The sequence below is a fragment of the Erpetoichthys calabaricus genome, chromosome 2 (genome assembly GCF_900747795.2).
Source record: "Erpetoichthys calabaricus chromosome 2, fErpCal1.3, whole genome shotgun sequence".
In the NCBI taxonomy this organism is placed as follows: Eukaryota; Metazoa; Chordata; class Cladistia; order Polypteriformes; family Polypteridae; genus Erpetoichthys; species Erpetoichthys calabaricus.
In genome coordinates, this window is record NC_041395.2 from 130,765,215 (window position 1) to 130,782,725 (window position 17,511).

General features: G+C 39.5%; 1 protein-coding gene across 1 annotated transcript in view; it reads right to left on the bottom strand.

The window, feature by feature from the left end:
* Positions 1-6,022: 6,022 nt before the first annotated feature.
* Positions 6,023-17,511, bottom strand: part of LOC114669563 (extracellular calcium-sensing receptor-like) — a 34,584-nt gene continuing 23,095 nt past the window's right edge. The window contains exons 4-6 of the mRNA XM_051922794.1: positions 9,088-9,315; positions 7,419-7,542; positions 6,023-6,986 (exon numbers count right to left, since the gene is read on the bottom strand). Of these exons, the coding sequence (XP_051778754.1) occupies positions 6,061-6,986; positions 7,419-7,542; positions 9,088-9,315 (1,278 nt within the window). The 3' untranslated portion in view covers positions 6,023-6,060. The remainder of the gene's footprint in view (positions 6,987-7,418; positions 7,543-9,087; positions 9,316-17,511) is intronic.

Genomic DNA, 17,511 nt, shown 5'->3' on the forward strand with positions numbered 1-17,511 from the left:
ACACAGTATTAAAAGACAGTGAACAACGTCAGTTACCTTTGTTCCCGCGTTTGATAAAAGGTGAGCTTTTAAGCCTGAGAAATCACCCCGTAAATGCACACGTTTAATTGCACATGTGTTAATATGTATGCTTACACAGTATTAAAAGACAGTCAAAAATTAACGTCATTTACCTTCGTTCCCGCGTGTGACTCGTACTGTAAATCTCTTCCTTGTTTTTAGTTCACGTGATTACGTAGGAGGCGTGATGACGCGATACGTGACTCCGCCTCCTCCATTACAGTGTATGGACAAAAAATATGTTCTAGTTATGACCATTGCGCTTTGAATTTCGAAATGAAACCTGCCTAACTTTTGTAAGTAAGCTGTAAGGAATGAGCCTGCCAAATTTCAGCCTTCCACCTACACGGGAAGTTGGAGAATTAGTGATGAGTGAGTCAGTCAGTGAGCGAGTCAGTCAGTGAGGGCTTTGCCTTTTATTATTATATATATATATATATATATATATATATATATATATATATATATATATATATATATATATATATACACACTAGGGGGTTCACCCAATTTACAATTTAAAGACATTGTTATTTTAATGGGAATTGTTACATATGCATTATTTTCAGTTTTACTTTAAAACTTTTGTAAAAACAATATTTGGAATTAACTTTGACGTGTCATCTAGAACGTATAAAATTATTGTCCTGTTAAAATTTATAAAAGCTGAGAACACAGGAAGTGTGTCTGACAAAAGCATTCACACGACTGAGATTAGATGACTGTTGTCTTGTTTGAAAATGGTTGTAAGTAGGGCGTGACTTTGAAAGAATCTCATGTTAAAAGTCTCCGTCTCACTGGACTTCATACCGCAACAACGTTTTTGGAATCTTTTAATTCTTGCTGGCAACACAAATTAGACGATCTACAAGTCTCCAACTTAAAGTTTAAATCCGAACAATATATTTGATCTCTTTTTGCTGTTCCGTTATTTCACCGAGTAATAATTTCTGTTTGTTTGAGCTAATGTGATCTTTCCCATCCTTTTTTTGAGACTTTTGAATTGTAGTACTTCCATTATCTCTAACTTGCTGTGCATGTGTACTGCTCCAACATTTTTGAATTCTTTACGATGTTCTACTTTGTCATCTACTCTTTGTCCTTTATTTCCGGCCCCGGGTGCGGTTAAATCTCTCTTGTGAGACGTATAATGCTGCTCGCGTTGTGAAGAGGGGGGCTGAACGCATGCTAAGGAGATGCAGTTGGATCAGCTACTGTCTTGCTGCTGCTGCTGGCGAGCTGTGTGTTCTGCATGTTGTGCTGCGTGTCGATCATTTAAAATCCTGTACAGCAGCTGTCCTTTTGTCACTTTGCATCTCTGCTGCTCGCGTTGTGATGGGGGGGCTGAACGCACACCAAGGAGATGCAGTCGGATCATCTGCTGGCTTGCTGCTGCAGCTGCTGGCGAGCTACATGTTCTGCTTGTTGCACTGTGTGTCGATCAATTAAAAGCCTGTACAGCAGCTGTCCTTTTGTCTCACTGCCTTGTCTTGCGTGACGTGAAAGTATCTTCCAAGAAGATCGCATCTTGTCTCCCTTCCAAGATTTTTTTATAATATATATATTCCAACGCTGACTTTATATATTCGGGAATGACTTTATATATTCAGGTTTTGACTTTTGAGACTTCATCTAGGTGATTGTATAAAGATCATCTTCTGTAATTCCAGGGTAATCGAATTTGATGGGTAACCCAAAGATCTTTGTTCGGAAAGATGTGGTTTTTGATTATCTGGTTAAGAATCTCTTATGTTTTTTTTTGACTTTGAATATCTGATTGTGTCTTTTGCTCATTTGTTGACTACACATTTTCCTGCCATTATCATTTTTTTATTACTGTCTCTGACAAGTTAGTCTGAGTGTTAATATTATACAGTGATCCCCCGCTACATTGCAGATTTATTAATATTATTATTATCACTAGGGGGCTCTGCCCCCTGCTTGCTTCGCTCACCCACCCCCGGGTTTGGTTTACCGGAAAAACAATTTAAAGAGATTGTTATTTTCATGGGAACTGTTACATATGCATTATTTTCATTTTTACTTTAAAACTTTTGTAAAAGCAATATTTGTCCTTTATTTCCTACCCCAGACGTGGTTAAATCTCTTTCTTGCGGGACTTATAACGCTGCTCGCGTTGTGAAGAGGGGGTCTGAACGCACGCTAAGGATAAGCGATTGGTGCAGCTGCTGTCTTGCTGCTGCTGCTGGCCAGCTGTGTGTTGTGCTTATCGCGCTTTGTGTCAATCACTTAAAAGGCTGTACAGCAGCTGTCCTTTTGCCACTTCGCGTCTCTGCCGCTACCGTCCTGAAGGAGGAGGAGGGGGGAGGGGTGTAAGGGCTGAACGCACGCTAAGGAGAAGTGCTCGGCTCCTCTGCTGGCAAGCTGCATGTTGTGCTTGTCATTGTTTTAAGAGCTGGGAGCACCTGAAGTTTGTCTACTGAAAACATTCCAACAACTGCTAGGTTAGATGTCAGTGAACTTGTTTTAAATTGTTTGTAAGTAGGGCGTGACGTGCAAAAGTCACTGTCTCACGGGTTTTGCTTCCTAAGGTTCTAATGTTTAGTCTTGCGTGTCGTCAAAGTGTCTCTCCGAGATGATCTGGTCTTGATTGCTTTGCTCAACCTCCCCGGAGGCGCGCTATGCTCCTGCCACTTCGCGTCTCTCCTGCTCGCATTGTGAAGGGGGGGAGCTGAACACACGCTAAGCATAAGTGGACGGACCAGCTACTGGCTTTGTGCTGCTTCTGCCAAGATACCTGTTCTGTTTGTCGCTCTGCACGTCGATCATTTAAAAGCCTGTTCGGTAGCTGTTCTTCTGTCTCACTGCCTTGTCTTGCATGACGTTAAAATGTTTTATAATAGAGAGATGTTACTCATATCCGTAGCCCAACATCCACATATCATATGTGTTTACAAAGTGTGTTTTAATAAGTTTACATGTGTTTAAAGTGTGTGGGCTTAAACTATAAAAGAAATGTTTATTTATATGGTCTTTCTATATCGCGAATTTTCACCTATCGCTGATGGGTCTGGAACGTAACTTCAGTGATAGGCGGGGATCATTGTATGTTAATATTTCTTTATGATTTTATTTTTTGTGTGATTTATAGTTTTTTTTGCAGTTTAAACTTATGTTTTAGAGGTCAAGAAATATAGTCATTAAATTTACTTTTTTATTTGAATTGTTTTTCAGTCAATTATCAATATTCCAGTCAGTCATAAAAATTTGCGCATTTTAACTTTAGCGACACTCTCCAGGTATTGCCATTGTAGTGGAAAGGTTTGAGTGTCTCTGTGACCCTGGGAGCTATGTTGTCTGGAGCAGAAGCAAATTCCAAGGGAAATTGGTCCCAGGTGAGGGGTCAGACAAAGAGCAATTTACAGCCCCTAATAATGGAGCTCCATAAATATAAAAAGAGTACCCTACCCAGTATGGGGTTACCAGGGCCTCCTCCTGGAGCCAGGCCTGGGAGAACTGCCCCACAGGCAAGCATCTGGCAGCAGGGCCTACCTTGGGGTCTGGTTGGGCACAGCCCAACTGCACTGGTGTGGGCCCACCACCTACAGGAGAAACAGAAGCTGGGTACAATGTAACCTGGGCGGCGGTTGAAGGCAGAGGCTTTGGCAGACTGGAACCCCAGACACAAATACTGACCTCATGGAAAGTTGAATGTCACCTCTCTTGTGGGGAAGGAGCAGTTGTTGGTGGGTGAGGCAGAGACATTGCTGGGCTGTCATGGCTGACACACCTTTTTAATGTTCATCAGGGGCTGTGCCACTAGAGTGGCAGACTGGGGTGGTGGTCCCCATATTTAAAAAGGGGGATTGGGGTACTCTAACAATTAGGAGATCACACTCCTTGGCCTCCTTGCAAATGTTTATGGCAGGGTATTAGAAAGGTGACTCCGCCCAGTCATGAAACCTCAAATCGAGGAGGAGCAATGTGGATTCTGTCCAGGCCATGGAATGGTGGACCAGGTCTTTACTCACTTAGGCAAGACGTATGACAGTGATTCTGTGGGGGGGTGCTGGGTGAGCATGGGCTTCCAGGGCCCCTTAATAAGGGCTACTCAGTTCTTGAATAATGACAGTGAGAGCTGTGTCCGCATACTCAGAAAAACATCAACACAGTTTCCAGTGGCTGTGGGACCCTGCCAGGGATGTGATTTGTCTCTTGTCCTGTTTGTGATTTTCATGGACAGGATATCAAGGTGCATCCAGGGAGGGGAGGTGGTCCAATTCGGTGGCCTTAGAATCACTGCTTTTTCCATATGACGTGGTCCTATTGGCTTCATTGGGCTGGGAACTCCAGCATGCATTGGGAATGTGTCCGACTGAGTGTGAAGCAGCAGGGATGAGGATCAGCACCTTCAAATCTGAGACCATGGTTCGCTGTAGGAAAAAGGTGTACTATTCGAGTGGAACTTGAGCTACTGCCTTAAGTGGAGGCTTTTAAATATCTCGGGATCTTATTCACAAGTTAGGAGGAAAGAGATGGTGAGATCAACTGACAGATTAAGACAGCGAGTGCAGGTATGCAGTCACTATACTAATGTGTAGTGGTGAAGAAGGAGCTGAGTCAGAAGGCAAAGCTCTCGATTTACCATTCCCACCCTCACCTATAAATCATGAACTTTGGGAAATGACCTGAAGAATGAGATCATGGGTGCAAGCAGCCGCAAGGTAGCTAGGAGAGGCTCGGAAAAGTGCTGTTGGCCCACCACATCAAGAGGAACCAATTAAGGTGGTTTGGGCCTCCTGTATGCCTTCCTATGGAGGTTTTATGGGCACAACAAACTGGGAGGAGAGCCCAGGGAAGACTTAGGGCACACTGGGTGGATTAAATCTCCCAGATGGCTTGGGAACCCCTGGGGATCCCACAGTATGAGTTGGCAAGTGTGGCTGGGGAAATAAACATATGGGCCTCACTACTAAGACTTTTGCCCCTGCAACTCGACTTTGGATTAGAGATTGAAAATGAATGAATGAATGAATGAACTTTTGTGACTTCAGGCATTCACTCAATTTAATTTGTAACTTCATTTACTTTGGACATTTGTGGGGTTTCCAAATATGCACAGTAAAGAAAAAATGATAGGCATGATACATGCAGATTTGGGGAGCAGATAGTATTCTACCATTTGCTTTACCATCTTGTTCATCCTACTGTTGTAGAGTAAACTGCTCCCTGTGCATTTATTTTGTTTTGCAGTTATGCCCCCTAAGTGTAGTGCAAGTCTTTTGAGCTCGATAAGCCCAAGCACACAAAGTCTGTGATGCAGTTTAGTGATAAAATTAAGGTGTTTGATAAACTTCATGCTGGGATTTTGGGAGCCACTGTCAGCTGCACCCAGTCTGGCTAGAAATATTGAGTCTGCCAATCCCATCATCGATTGTGGTCTCAAGGTTAAACACCAAAATGGTTCTGCTATGCCCCTGTATGTCCAGACCTTTAAGAATCTCAAGTGCCACACAAAGGAGACGTTTCTCACGTATTATTTCAAGCCGGTGCATCCTGCACAATCTGCAACTCCATCCACTAGCCGTGAAAGACAGAGTGTCCGAAGTGATGCTGAGACCTCTCCAGTCTATTTTTCAGCGACTAAAGTTTTTTTTTTCTTTTAGTTGAGATGTTACCACAAAAGCTTACAGATGTGGTTACTGTGTTATGAAAAATGCATATTAAAAATAATTTTATGCTGAAAAGTGTATTTTGAGCAGTCTAGCAAAAGATTATAGTTTTTAGTGGTCATTTAAGCCAATCCCCTCATTTCACATATGTTCAAAGTATTAATATCCATGTCTTTTGCTTTTGAATTGTTTCTTAGGAATGCAACAACCACAACATGTAATTATACATTACAAATTACAGAAAGAAATGAACAAATGCATGAATGAATTTATGTTTCCAATTCTTGCTTTTTTTTTTTCAAATCAAGTTAATGCAAAGGTTCCTTTATTGTCTCGTGACACTAATATCATACAATAACATGTATATTCATAAACATACAGCATTTTTATTATTAGTTGATCTCCCCATAAGAGATCTTTTGTTGTTCAGCTCTGGTTTCAATAATATAATATAACATTTTGGAGTGAATATAGCCATGAGAAGACCAAAACTGGAAGCCAAGATGGCAAAAATCTCCACAGCAATTGTGTATTTTCCAGGAGAACTGACATAAGCAGGTATAAAGGCTATCCAGACAGCTAAGAAAATGATCATGCTGAATGTGATGAACTTGGCTTCATTAAAGGAATCTGGTAGATTTCTTGCAAGAAAGGCTAAAACAAAACAAACACATGCCAGGAAAAAGATATATCCTAGAACACAAGCAAATCCAGTAACTGAACCTACATTACATTCAAGTATAATTTTTGAATGTTCACTATTAGTGTTTTTAGCTGGAACAGGAGGTGAAATTACAAGCCACAATATACAAATAAGAGTTTCTACAGAGGTAAAAAAGAATACCGTGCCTCTCTGCTGGACAGCACCAAACCACTTTATCCTATTATTTCCAGGAACAGTTGCTTTAAATGCAATTATCACAACCACTGTTTTGACAAGGAGGCACGAAATACACAAAACAAAACTTATTCCAAACGCCACATGTCTTAGTCTGCATGTCACGTGTGAAGGTTCCCCAATAAAGAATAAAGAGCAGAGGAAGCACAGAGCTAACGATACTAACAAAAAATAACTTAATTCTGAATTATTGGCTTTCACCACTGCTGTTTCCCTGAAGTGTATAAAAACTGCCAATACACTAAATGACACACAGATTCCTAGAGCTGCTATGGTTGTTAATGTAATCCCCATGGATTCTTCAAATGAAAGAAACTCCACCTCTTTTTCCACACATTGATTTCTTCCAGGGTTAGACCAAAAATCTGAAGGGCACCGGAAGCATTCCGAAGAATCTACAAGACAAAGTTTACAAAAAACAAAGTTAAAAAATATACATGCTACTCAAAAATTAAAAAACAAAAAAATAGGCAAGCTGTTTCATGGAAAGACTAAAAACACAGAAGCTGAACCTGTGTTTCTAATGCACCAGTGTGTGACTCAAAGAGAGTATTCTTAGTATAAATATATAAAGAAGAGATTCATTAACATATTTCATACTGATTTTGGAAGATGTATCCATTCTTCCAAGATTATGGACTGAAAGGGCTCATTCTGGTAATATTAGCTGCAAAGCAGGATTCAGCCATGGATGCTTTGCTAGTACATCTCAAGTCCCAAATGAACACACCCTGGCTCACTCATATAGTGCCAATTTAGTGCAGCCACTTAGCCTTCTTAAGCAGACTGTCTACTTTTGGGATTATTTATGTGAATCATCCACCTACCAACCACAGTGCTTATTTCCCCTTCCGCACAAGGTACACAGTCAAAGCAACAGACTGGCTCCCCTTTTCTAGAGGCTTTCCTTGTCCCAGGTTGACAGCTTTTACTGCAGATTGATTCAGGAGCCTTAAAATAATAAAAATGTTTGAGAACTTTATTAACCTTAAAACAGGTACCTTCAGGTTTGTGAATAGTTTATTACAAAATGCAATGTGAAGGAAACCAGAAAATAAGTGCAATCAAGCTTACACATTCTAAGAAATCAATTATAGAAAGTAGAGGCTAAGCCAAAATGAAGTACCACATTGCTCAAGGTCATTACGCAAGGTAGAGGCAACCGAGTGATTGGGGTGGGGATCCTTTGATAGACGATCCCTTGTAGTTTTCAGTCTGCAACATGCCTTGGTCCAGTGCGCACCATGCTTTCACCGTCAAATCATTCATTCAAAAACAATGAATCAATCATCACTACACAACACGCCTTCCAAACGCACTTCAGCATTCTTTGTCCACGTCCCAAATCGGAAAACAATTCTTCAGTGGGTGACTAAATTTAGACAGACAGGAACAACATTGAATAGAAAATATCCAGGCCATCTTTGGACTGTGCAAATGCCTAAATACATCCAAGCTGTAAGGGCATCAATTTTGCAGTCTCCTAGATGCTCAGCGCGCAAACATGCCTCTGCCTTAGGCACGTCTTTGAGGAGGATTTTGCATGAGGTCCTTAATTCCATCCATATAAACTGATGGTAGTGCAGGGACTCACTGAGAGAGACTGGGAGAGCTGTAAAGAGTTGTGCAAGAACATTCTGCAAACTGTTTATCAAGATGCCATTGTCATGTGCAGCAACAAGGCACATTTCCATTTAAATGTTTGTGTAAATAACACCAACACTCGTGGACTTCAGCAGAGACCGCTGCACAGTGAACGTGTTACAGTTTGGTGTGCCATTGCAGAATTTCTTGTGGAGGATGCATGGTTTCAACAGAATGGAGCAACAGCTCATATGGAGAGGAGATCCATGCAAGTTTTGCGGAATCTGATCTCCCTGCACGGCGATGTCGGGTGGTCTTCATGTTAGCCTGATCTCACTCCGTGTGATTTCTTCTTGTGGGGCTAACTCAAGTCAAAGGTATACACACACCGACCTCAAAACCTTGAAGCACTCAAGGATGCTATTTGCCATGAAATGGTGGTATTCCACTAGAAATGACCGAATGAGTAATACAAGCATTCAAAAATTTTCTCAAAGAGTGTCTCACTAATGATTTTGTATACATTTTCTTGTGTTGTAATGAAATGTATTTTATCTTGTAGCATTTTTGTAGAATAAATGTTTCAAATGTGGTACTTCTTTTTGGCTCACCCTTTATAATAGATTTTTTTTATGATATTCCGTATATTCTGGCTTGATTAGAAATCATCAAGGCAGGCTTGTATCCTGGGAAGAAGTATATTTTTCTGTCGCTTTTAACCAACTCTTTACACAAGTTCTTACAAAACTGTATATAACTGTTCACCATATCAAAACAAAATATCTTAAAATTTTAAACAATTCTTAATATACTTTTACATGTCAATTCTAATGTATTTACGTCAGCTTTACATACCATCTGGTCATGTGCATAAGTGTTAATAAAAGCAAACACGTAAATAAATAAACATACCAATTTTGAAGGAAAGTTCCAGAATATTTCATTGTCCTGTATTGTGAGTGCTTTTCCAGTGATAACTGACTCATCATAAACACCTACAGTTTTAATTGTAATTTTCCCCTGATTTATCTTTTGCCAGTTTACTATGTCATAAATCCCAAGTGCATCTCCATTTTTATCAAAAGCAACTCTTTCCCCTAAAGGATTAATGAAATTGACTTTTCTCATGTAAAAAAGAACCTGCAATAATTATAATGATAAGGAAAGGAATTATTCTAACATTACAACTAATAAAGTTTTTTTTATTGCATTATGTACTGTATATATAGTAGATCAAGTGGATTTATTTAAACTCTTACCTGCCAAGGCTGCACATTAAATATATCTGCACATGAGCCATTTTCAAAAGGCCCTTCTCCTTTTTTGCACATCATCAAATCATGCAGGGCATGAGCCAGAGCATACACTGATTTATAAACATTATACGCTGATCTCAACTGTGAAGTGTCAGTATAGGCTGTGCTCAGGCTTTTAAGGTCTTCTGATCCTGTACATGTCTTACCATTAATTAATGTAGAAGAGTTTTCTGGAAATTTGCATTCAAACATAGTTTCCCAGAATCAAATAACTAAATTATTTGCAGGGTCAAAATCAGGGCGAACTTGCAAAAGAAATTTTTCCAAGTTTGGGATATCTTTTCTTCTTATAGCAATTCCAATGGTCCCACCAAGCCAATAAAAGTTTTCTTCGCTGGCCAGTGAATCTGGGCTCCATGCTTCACTTGCAATCCACTGCCTACCAGTAATATTTTGGAGGATAATTTCATTCAATAAAAAAGAAATATCTCTTGATACGGCAAAAATAACGATAACTTTTGCAGTTGACTGCTTTATAATGTTAGTTATATGTAAAATTTTTAGCTTATCATTTGCTTGGGGAATAATCTCATTAAATGATAAGCATCCAACAGTTTGAAAAACATCACTGAAGGTTTTGAGAGCAGTATGTCCATATTCATCGTCACTTCCTAAGATTCCCACCCAAGTCCATCCAAAATGTTTAATAATTTCAACCATGGCTTTAACTTGAAAGTCATCACTTGGAATTGTTCGAAAGAATGATGGGAATTCCACCTTATTGCTTAAACAGGGGCAGGTTGCAAAATAGCTCACCTTAAAAGTCAAAGAAAACCGGGTATAATATTAAAGTTTGATGTTAATACATAAAAAAAATAATTTAATAATGTAAGGAGCAGTGAATTTGATTTGGTGTTGCTCATATTAAGAAAACATTAACACAAACATATAACATAAGGGCAACAGTAATTTATACTAAGTGCTAAATCTAATTTTAATATTGAAAAATATCTAATACGGTTTTATTTTTATTTCATGCTTATTTCTATCAGAAAATTCTTACAACTTCAAAAGTAGAACACTGCTGTGATTGCTAATAATACACGTAATGTTGATTTACATGTATCATTGTAATTAAGACAGAAGTAAATATTACTGTTATCTACAGTACCATTTTTGTTTGTAAATCTGATATGAAAAGAAAAAGTCTTATTACTTTACCATAGGCATGCCAAAAAGACTGAGTATCCTTGATATTGCAATGGATGGTGAAGAGCCAGTATCTCCCACCAGAGCCACAACTGGGGGAGCCTGGTTACAGCTGTAATCAGAAACAACGCTTTCCTGGCCACTGATCAAGGCTGTTGCAGCACGAAGACCTATGGACATTCTTATACAGTTATCATATAGCCAGTAGCCCAAGGTTATGTTGGGAAGAAGTGAGACATTTCTGTTTATTTCATCAACTGCATATGCCATTGTCTGAGCAGACTGAAACCCTGAGAAATCAAGGCTTAAAAAAAATAAATAAATAAAAATTTAACAAAATAATACAAATAATGAAACAGAGATTTTTTTTAAGCTTCTGAACTGTTAATGCTCCTTATAAACTTACTTATCGCACTTCCATTTGTCAGGTTTAGATCTGAAGGATAGTTCTGGTGGAACTGAGAAATATTGAACTGGAAAAATACCTCCTAACATAATGTCTCCTTTTTTATATAATCCATACAGCTCAAATCTTTCCAGAATATTGCAAGTCATGTTTCTCAAAGCAGCTGCATAAGCGCATAGTTCTAGGATGAACACAACACGCAGTATGCATTTCATTGCTGAAGACCACAATAATACTCTTTCCATTCAATCCCTTTATATAGAAGATTGATATTGCCCCTTGAGACGCATGTGCCAAACAACCTGGTAAGTTTATAATCTAATTCCTTGTGTTGACTATTCACTGAGGCATATAACTTTTCACTAATGTAATATGTCTTATGTTCAGGGGTACTTCAATAAGTTCTTCCTAGTACTTCAAATGTCTTTAATAAGTCATTGCTTTGAAATGCATCCTTATTCTTTTTATAAGGCACCTGAAAGAAGGTGTACACAACAAAGACGTACTGATTCATATCTAACTTTTGTGAACTAATTAAAGACTGTAGTGTTATCAATTAACCTTTCATTGTATGTCTGCTAAAACAAAAATCACTACTAACTTTTTCCCAGGTGAAGAAGCCAATACAGGAAAATACTGGATAAATATGTAAGTGTGAGTGGTAATTTCCAATTAATAATAGTACTGGTAAACAAACGTTTACCAAGAAAATCAACTGGTAAAATTAGTAGTGTATGGTTTACTCAGTAAAGTTGCCAGTAATTGTAGAGCCATGGCAGACAATAAATATATATGGCAACTAGGGAATAGGTTTGCTGCCTGGTGTGAATTTGGCTATACAGATAAGCAATCCCTGTATATTAAATAATTTGGGAACGCCGTATGAAATGAGCCCTGACAAAAGTGAGGGGAACTGAGTCATACTCATTTCAACACCAGTTCTAAATGTAGTATAAAAATTATCCATGGCTGAACCTCAATTCTCAGAGGCGGCCATTCAGACTGTTGAGGTCAAAGTGGGCAGAGAAAAGCTTGCTGACAAAGGTGAGGGGAACCCAGTAGTGCTCGTTCCAACAGCTGTAATAAGTGTAAAGAAAGAATCTTCTATGCCTGAACCTCAAGTTTTTGAGGTTGCTACTCAGACTTCGGAAGTCAGCATAGGTAAAAGAATGTGGATGTCTGTTTAGAACTTTGTGGCTCTGGTTCAGTACATCCTTGTGGTTTGATAAAGGCTACACAGATGGTAAGAGGCCCCTCTTTAATCCATAAAGAACCCCATGCTATCCAATTGCCTCAAAGAAATATAAGGAACCAAAGAAGAACAGCTCAGTCAACAGTGAGAAAATGACCAATCAAGAAGCCTCATCAAGGCCATATGGTCCCAAGGTCCCATTGTACTCTTGCCTTATTGACAAGGGGCAAACAAGGGCAAGGTGCAAAATCCAAACAAAGGACAGAAAAGACACCAGACGAGGACAGGATTTTGTTCCCACTCTGCTTCACAAAAAACACTAAAAAATACAACAAACACAGGCTGTTGTTTTGAATGCCAGGAGCCTAGAGAGCAAGGTCATCTAGACCGTATAATCCACAGCCTTCTATGAATAAGACCTGGCTCATCGCAGGAGTAGCTGCTGTGTCCCATAAAACTCAGCTGAGAGAAGGACTGTGAAAATGCCATAACAGATGGGCTAGCATCGGGACTGGGATGGAAAGTCTTACCTGGCCCGGAGAACACAAAAGATACAGACTCACAGGACATTTAATACAATCAGTCATTAGATAGGCAAGTGAACAATAAATGTGTAGAAATGGAAGTTGAAAAGAATAAGGATATAGTTTGGAACGTCAGGAGGAAGCATTGGATTGCCTCAGAGCAGCAGGCAGAAAAAATCCCCAAAGGAACTTCTTAGTACACTGTGGAGGAATGAGCCTATACCTAAAAGTGTTCCAAGAGAACTCCTCCTGCAGGGGATTTAGGGGATTTTTCATAATGGCATCCATTTTTACTGCCATTCACCATTTAACACAATCACTTCCAGTGTGTGCAGGGTTGTCCCTTTGATGGAGCAGGCTTTCCTGACAAGTTTGTTCAGGCATTGAGCATCTTTTGAGTTTAAGTTGCTTCCCCAGTAGACTGCAGCATAGAACAATACACTTACTACTATGGACTGATAGAACAATTGCAGCAACCTCCTACAGACATCAAAAGACCTTTACTCTGGTCCTTCTTGTACAGCACCACTGTGTTGTCAGACCAATCCAGTTTGCTGTTTATGTGAACCCCCAGGTACTTGTAGGTCTGCACCACTCTTACATCCTCCCCTTGAATGGTGGCTGATCACAGAGGCTGTTTGGCATGCCAGATGTCTATCACCAACTCTTTTGTCTTGCTGTTGTTGAGCTGCAGATTATTCTCCCTTCACCACAAGACAAAGTCTTCCATAAGTCTCCTGTACGCTGACTTGTCTCCATTATTAATTCAGTCTATAATGGAGGAGTCACTTGAAAATTTCTGTAGATGGCAAGCACTGGATTTATACTTTATTTGTCTCCAGGAGGAAATTTGGCATTTTACAGAAGCACTTTAAAACATAAATAGGTGGATACGTGAGGCAGAATGATGTTAAAGGTGCTGAAAAATCAGAGAACATTATCCTGACTATGGTGTCAGGTTTGACTAATTGGGAGTAAGCTCTGTGGAACCTATAGATTAGAGCATCATCCACATTGTGGCCAGGTGCAAGAAGACAGGATGGATAATAGGAACAATTTTGGACACCAACAGGGTCATCCTGTTTACTTGTTGTTCAAACAAACAAATGCCTCAAAAATTAACAAAACAAATCACCACTTAAGCTCATACAACAGTCTATGCTCTGTTTCTTTGATAAACCATGGGTCAGTCACATGGGAGCCCCATCTGGTGGTTCACCCTTGGGTAAATGCAGATTCCCTTTGGGCAACTGGGCTTTTCATGGAAGGGGCAGGGCTAAGTGCCCTCAATGAGTGGTTTCTCTGAGCTGTGGTAAGAGAATGAGAAAAGAACATCAGCAACAGTGCCTCCCCTCTTGTCCCGGTGGGTTATCATATATCTAATTCAAGCCATGAGGAGGTCCTCGAGTGCGAATGTGTGACAAAATCTATATATGCTTGATAGTCAAACTGCAGAGGATTAAGAGGTTCTGAAATGGATGGGAGAGAAGGAGAACAGGTGCTGAAGGACACCCTCAGAACTGACTGGTAGATGTTTTCAGCACCCTGGGGCTGATTCCATTTGTACCTGCATCCTTGTTCACCCTGCTCTCTCCTCACTTAATCAGCAGAGACAGTCAGTTCATGAAGTGAAAGAGTGCTAGAGACAACAGGTGTAATACCCTTGTAGGTTGTGCAGGGTAGAGATGGCAGTTGGGATTCTACAATTTAATCAGCTTGCACAAAGAAGCTGGCAGTGTTGGGTAAGGGCTTAACCGACAAGGGTGAAACAAATCTATTCAAAAATTGTTTCAGTTCTTGCTCTCTTCCTCTGCAAATTTTACATCTTATTCATAGTCAGTGATAACTTTCATTCCATTCCCCACTTCTTTCATGTTATGGACAATCCGTGACGAGCACAGAAGTCCAATAACAAAACACCGCTCGGGTTCAGATCAGGGGGGCCATTCCTCCCAATCACGCCCTTCCAGGTCTCACTGTCATTGCCCACGTGAGCATTGAAGTCTCCCAGCAGAACGAGGGAGTCCCCAGAAGGTATGCCCTCTAGCACCCCCTCCAGGGACTCCAAAAAGTAGTGAACTTTCTCCTCACAGAGATATTTTCTCTGCACCCGCTTGACTTCTTCCTTAACTCCAGGCTTGAAGGCAAACATAACGATATGTGAAAACTCCCTTGACATATACAAGCTCAACAATTGTAATGTGTCTGGGGTTTGCTCCATTTTCATTCACAAAAATGGCAAGTCCACCTCCCTTCTTCCTAGTGGTTTCACTCCTGCTTCTGTCTACCTGCACAATTTTAAGTCCATTCAGTGCAACTGTGAATTCTGGAGTTTCAGCTCTAAGCCATGTCTCCCTGAAGCACATAAGTCTGATGAGTTTGTACTTGCATTTTATTCACCAGTAGTCTTCCATTGCCCATAATAGAAGGCAGTTAAGGTCTGTATGTTCTCCTGTTATTGTGAAGCCGAGTTCCTGCTCTCTTTTCCCAGTGTCTATGCAATAACTGTTCAGGGAGTCTGGTAATTTGCTCTGGCACTCTTGGAGACAAAGGACGCAGGTCAAGCAGTTGTAGTCGCATTAGTCCAAGTCCTTCCAATGTCTGCTATACATATTATCCCAAAAATGTAGCAAACAATGATGACAACCAAACACAGGAGCTGTTGTAACAGGCAGCCACTCATGTCAGCACTGGAAATAAAAAAAAATCTATATTGCCTCTCGATAAAATAAATGTAGTTCCTGCCTCAATTTTGTTAGTATAACACTTCTGCTTCCTCCACCCATTAAGTATTGGTCCAATAAAACGTTTTCCTGTGGACCAAAAAAAAATACTCTACATTGAGGCAAAAATAGGGGTTGAGTTACTTTGCTGGATCTTGAGCAATACTATTAGGTTTTTACTATGCATTCGGATTGGCAAAGGATGTTGCCCACAGATCTTCCCTCATGGCTTTTAGAAGAGTCAAATAGGGTATCTCCAAGTTCTGTTCCCTTGCACACACACCGTTTTCTGGTGTTAAATTTAGGTATTGATCTTGAAAGTTGGGTCATCTAAAAATATATATATAGTAGTGTGGCATCACGTGGAAAGACTTCTTGGCCCTTGTCCAGAATGACACACATGTATTCCTATTTGTCATAACCTGACACTGATATACCAGCCTTGGTATATCAAATATGTTAACACAAAGTCTGATATATTTGATGAATCACACCTTCAAACATTTCAGTCTGTAAAATCTTCCTTTTTCTTTTACTTACAAATTTGTTATGTTTTTAAAGTTTGTGAGGTTCCAATTATTTCTATGCTTGCTTCACATTCTTTTTATAATTTCTCACTTATTCTTTCTCCTTGCTATAAACCATGGTAACAGTATTATATACAACCAGTAACCACACACTGCACGATAACATGCAGTGAATACACTTAATTTGAGCATTCCTAGTTTTCATATTCTTTCTCTGTACGTTTAGCATTTGTTTGCTCAGAGGTTGATGCACTTGCTGCTTCCTGAACAGCTCTTCTTTTCTCCATCCTAGCGGCCTGCTTCTTCTCTTCTTTCATCTCTATCTGTTTGCGTTAAAATTGATTAAATCAATGTTTGTGTTGCAATTATTTAGTGTGTTTTCCTTAATTTTTCACTTAAGCTGGCACTTAAGTCTTCAATCATAGATTTTTTGATAAATATATAGTAAATAATGACAGTCCATGTGAACTATTCTATTAAAACGGTCACCGAATTATTTATGAATCAAGTACAGATGCACCTCTACTTATGATTGGGCTACGTTTCCTTGAAGCCACTGTAAATTGAAAATATTGTAAGTCGAATAAATATATATCTCTATGTAGAGGTATATGTAATCACGTAGCTCCCATCTGTATGTGAGGCTGGCTCCTTTAAAGACACTGGAGACTGAGCTTGGCTTAATGGTGGCTGCCTGGATGCTGCCATCTGCCAACATCCATAGGAACTATTATATGCACATTGCTAGTTCGGAAGCAGATTCAAAAATTAAAGTGCAAAGTCTGGTGATTGCTGAATGTGTATTGCAGTTGACCCATCGTAAAGTCAAAATATCAAAAATTCAAACCATCGTAAAACAAGGAGCATCTGTACATTCTTTTAGTTACAAGGTCTCTGCTATTCAAAACTGCTTACCTGCTGATAACATAGCCTGAGAATATCTGACAGAACTCCAGCAGTTCTTCTAGTTTTAAATGCTCTTTCTTTATACAATGCCAGCAAACGAGGCCTGAGATGATATAAAGATGCATAGAAACTATGCTTCAAGTTATGATTAGTAACCCTGTTAAATTCTGCATACACCTTCAAAAATGTTATAAGTTAAAAACAGAACAGCAATGTTAAATACTGTTTGCATTATAACCACAGCCTTGACTTAGTCATTTGGCAGTCAAGAGAAAATAAATTTTGCTGAACCAATAAGCTGAATAATTAACATACTCTTACTTGGGATGGTAGTGTCAATTTACTGTCTTCTGAGTGAAAAAGTCATCATATACCTTTCAATAAAGGTTACGTTTTTGTCTCTTTTATGTATTTCCTCAATAATTTCCAGTCTAAACTAAATGAATCCTGGCCTTTGGGAAAGTTTGTCAAAAAGTTGACTTCTGTTTGTTTTGGTCTTCTGATGTTTGAATGTGGTGATTCTGCATCAGGGTTTTTCTTGCTTGTCTTTCCAGCATTGACAAGAACTTCCTTACAACCTGCTGTTCTTAAAT